Raw genomic sequence first — 4,304 nt, forward strand, 5'->3', positions numbered from 1 at the left:
GCTTTCCAGTTCAACATATTCTAATAAAGTTGCGATGAGTTTTTTACGGCTATTGAGCTATCTTGTACACTTCGCACTAAAAGTTCGGAAGTAAAAAGAACAATGTTCGACTGCTAGGTCTGCTAGTAAACATTTATAAGCTTAAGATATCACAACACTATTTATTTAAACCAAAAAGTCGTAATACGAAACTAAAGTGTCAAAACGAATGACAATGTCAGGAAATAAATAAATAAATTCGGCAACTTGACATTTTTTACAGCAGAGCTACCACCTGAATCCCAAACACGAAATTTAAATTCCAGTTAGTCAACACGACGCCGAATATGTCCATGGTTGGCAACAATGAATTTAAAAGTCGCGCCCTTGATTACGTAACTAAAAGTTTAATTGATATGAAATATAGACACTTCCGTAATAAAACAAACAAATTACAAGAAGCAGAAAAGGGGCCAAAAAACCCTACATATACACTTATTCTCTGCATTAGAGGTGGGTTGTGAAATCGCAGTCCGCTACTTTGTCACAGCTCCACCAACGTCGCAGTATGTGACTGCTCCAGTTCCAAGAAAATCGCAGTGACATTTCGGAGCAGTTTACAAGTTTAGGACATCTGCGCTCGCGAGTAGCAATAGGAGCAATAGCAGGCAATAGTGTAAATTCTGAAAATGCTCCTAGCCCCGTCGCACGGTCAGACTGTTCCAGTCACAGTCGTCGCAGGTCGCAGTCGACTGGAGCATAGTATATTGAGTATATTCTGTGTACTGGAGCTGTTGGTATTGTAAAAAAATATAGCAACAACTATCAAACTAAGACATTAGTATAGTACCGTACAGCCGCGATTTTAAGAGCTCTAGGGGCCCGTAGTTCGGAAAAGTTCGAATCTTGTTCGCAAGGGCCCGGGAGGCTTGGGGCCCGTCGGTGACTTACCCCGATTGCACAGACGTTAAAATCGCCACTACTGATCGAAATAAAAAACGGCGTCCAGTTGGCTTGGAAATGACAATCGATAACATTCCCCATAAATTTTACATATAAAATGCCAGCAATCTTCATTTCATAGCTATCGCTGACGCCGTTTTTTCGATCATACGATATAAATAAATAAAAACTAGACGATGATGTTGCCTATCATAATCACACCTATAGTCCTGTACTTTGTTAGTAAATGCAACGAACGGTGCCGAACACCGAGTGCGATTTTTCGGAGCAATTAACCTATAAAACTACATTTTTAATTTATAGGTTAATTGCTCCGAAAAATCGCTGCTACTTGTCACAGTGCTTTTATTGGAGCAGTCGCAGAGCGTAGCAGCTCCACAAAAATCGCAGACTGGCCCACCTCTACTCTGCATTAAGTTCATCCATGATACAAAGAATACAAGGTATGATATTGCGCAGGTTGATCACTACGTCACAGGTGATAAACGGCACCATTGGTCGGCAAGTTCCGCGCGCCAATTTCAAATTGTCCAACAGATGTCACAATAAATGTCAAAATAATTTTTCAAATGTCAAGCACGATGATTTGACATTGTGGCGGATCGATATCGACAATCCCATCCATGCTAGGGCTGTGCATAGAATCCCGAGCGAAGTCTATCGGTGCCAAGAAGAAAAGAAGAAGAAGAGCGGCATCGGCTGACAAATAAGACATAACGTGTTTTCAATAATTATTTTATTGTAGAATAATTATTTAGTTGTGTAATTAAAGAGCAGATTGAACACGTCCCTTTATTTTATGGACTTTTGAGTTGTGAAAAATCTAAACAGTAAACCCAGCTGATTTCAGATTATCATATTCACACCCAGAACAACCATATTGGTGACCCCGACGTGATCCAAGAAGCTTGAAATTACAATCAATACCAACCAACCAAACATGCAAACAAACAATCCAGAAGCTAGCACTACTCAAACAAACAATTCCAATCAATCAACAAACAACCAACCAATAAATGAACTGTGCAGAGTCAGTTTCAAACCCCCCGAATTCTGGAAAGCTGAGCCAGAACTATGGTTTTACAGAATTGAATGTCAGTTCCGAACTGCTGGGATTTCAACTGACGATTGCAAGTTCGACTATACAGTTGCCAGCCTAAACTGCGAAACACTTACGGAAGTAGCCGACCTTATACGCAGTCCACCGGCAACAGACAAGTATTCAGCACTCAAAAATCGTTTAATTAGCAGATTTGCAGATAACGATACAGTCAGAATCCAAAAACTGCTTGCAGGAGTTGCATTGGGAGATCAGAAACCTTCACAACTCCTACACAAAATGCAGAGCCTAAATAACAATAAATTACAAGACTCTGTCATTAAAACTCTTTGGTTAGAGCAGTTACCATCTACAATGAAGGCCATATTAATGGTAAGTGGCGAAGATCTAACAAAATTAGCTGAAATAGCTGACAAAATAAATGAAACATTAGACAGACCAGCAAACCTCTATGGTATGTCTAGTTTGGAAGATCAAATTAACCAATTGAAGCAACAAGTCAATAAATTAACAACAGAACTCAAGAACAAGCCACAGAAGCAAGGATCTTCACAGTCCACTAATGAAAATTGTTGGTACCACGAAAACTTTGGGAAGAAAGCAAAGAAGTGTGAAAAACCATGTAAATTTATGGGAAACGAAGCAGGGAGTCGATAGATGCGGCAATTCGATCTCCTACAACACCAAGCCGCCTTTTTATATCAGACAAGAAATTTAGATTACAGTTTCTAATTGATACTGGCGCAGATGTCAGTGTCCTTCCGTTATCAAGGTTCCCAGGCAATTCTGATCCAAATTTCAGTCTTTTATCAGCCAATGGATCACTAATTAAAACTTTTGGCAAGAAGGAATTAACTATCGATCTCAATTTAAACAGAAAATTTACGTGGACGTTCGTTATAGCACAAGTTACCCATGCTATCATTGGAGCTGATTTTTTGGCCCATTTTGGTATTCAAGTTGATCTAAAACACAGAAAACTTATTGATTCTTATACTACAACAACACAATACTGCCAAGTCAGAGACACAGAAGTTTTGGGTGTAAAGGCTATCCATTTAGCAGATATCATTACAGAATTGTTAACAAAATATTCAAATATACTTGGACCCATTTGTCAAACACAAACTGAAATAAATACCTTTCATTTTATTGAAACAAAAGGCCCACCTGTCTATTCAAAACCCAGACGTTTATCACCAGATAAATTATCTATTGCTAAAGAAGAATTCCAAAAGCTCATTGAACAGGGTATTTTACGACCATCGTCATCTAACTGGGCAAGTCCATTACATTTGACTAAGAAGAAAAATGGTACTTGGAGAGTTTGTGGCGATTATCGTCGACTCAACGCAGTCACGAAACCTGATCGCTACCCTATTCCACACATACAAGACATAACATATGATTTACACAACAAAGCATATTCTCAACCATTGATTTAACTCAAGCATTTCACCAAATTCCAGTTAACACGGATGATATTCCAAGACAGCAATTATCACTCCTTTTGGTCTATTTGAGTATGTAAAAATGCCATTTGGTTTACGGAATGCAGCACAAACCCTGCAGAGATTCATGGACCACATTTTTCGAGACCTTTCATACGTCTATGTTTACATCGACGATATTCTTATCGCATCCAGAACTCGTGAAGAACATCAACAACACTTAGACACTGTTTTCAACAGACTTTCAAAATATTGTCTCACAATCAATTTAGAAAAATGTAAATTTGGCGAAAAAGAAGTAACATTTCTAGGAACCATAATCACATCTAAAGGAATAAGACCATTACCTGAAAAAGTAGAAGCCATTAGAAATTTTCCGAATCCAACAACAATCCAGGAACTTCGACAATTTTTGGGCATGATCAATTTCTATAGAAGATGGTTACCTAATGCTGCTCAAGAAATGTTACCCCTGACTAATTTGTTACAAAATGTAAAATCAAAATCAGCTAAAATAGATTGGAATCAAGAACTCGAAGACGCTTTTAAGAAAATAAAACAATTGTTAGCAGATTCAACAGAACTAATCTATCCTGACCCAAATGACAAATTAGCTCTAGCAGTAGATGCTTCCAGCAAAGCTATTGGAGGAGTTATACATCAAGCTACTCAACATGGAATAGTACGACCTATTTCATTCTTTTCCAGAAAACTGTCCACCACTGAACAAAACTACAGCACATATGATAGAGAGTTATTGGCAATGTATAGTGGTGTGCAGCAGTTTCGTCATTTCTTGGAAGGAAGGGAATTTACAATTTACACCGACCAGAAACCCTTAATGTATGCCT

General features: G+C 38.3%; 1 protein-coding gene across 1 annotated transcript; it reads left to right on the top strand.

The window, feature by feature from the left end:
• The first annotated feature begins 1,882 nt into the window (after window positions 1-1,882).
• Window positions 1,883-3,447, top strand: LOC115881549. Its single transcript, XM_030899088.1, has 2 exons — window positions 1,883-2,624; window positions 2,750-3,447. Exons 1-2 carry the CDS (start codon window positions 1,883-1,885, stop codon window positions 3,445-3,447), a joined length of 1,440 nt encoding a protein of 479 aa, XP_030754948.1.
• Window positions 3,448-4,304: the final 857 nt, after the last annotated feature.

The sequence above is a fragment of the Sitophilus oryzae genome, unplaced genomic scaffold (genome assembly GCF_002938485.1).
Source record: "Sitophilus oryzae breed Bouriz unplaced genomic scaffold, Soryzae_2.0 scaffold_172_pilon_pilon, whole genome shotgun sequence".
Classification (NCBI taxonomy): Eukaryota; Metazoa; Arthropoda; class Insecta; order Coleoptera; family Curculionidae; genus Sitophilus; species Sitophilus oryzae.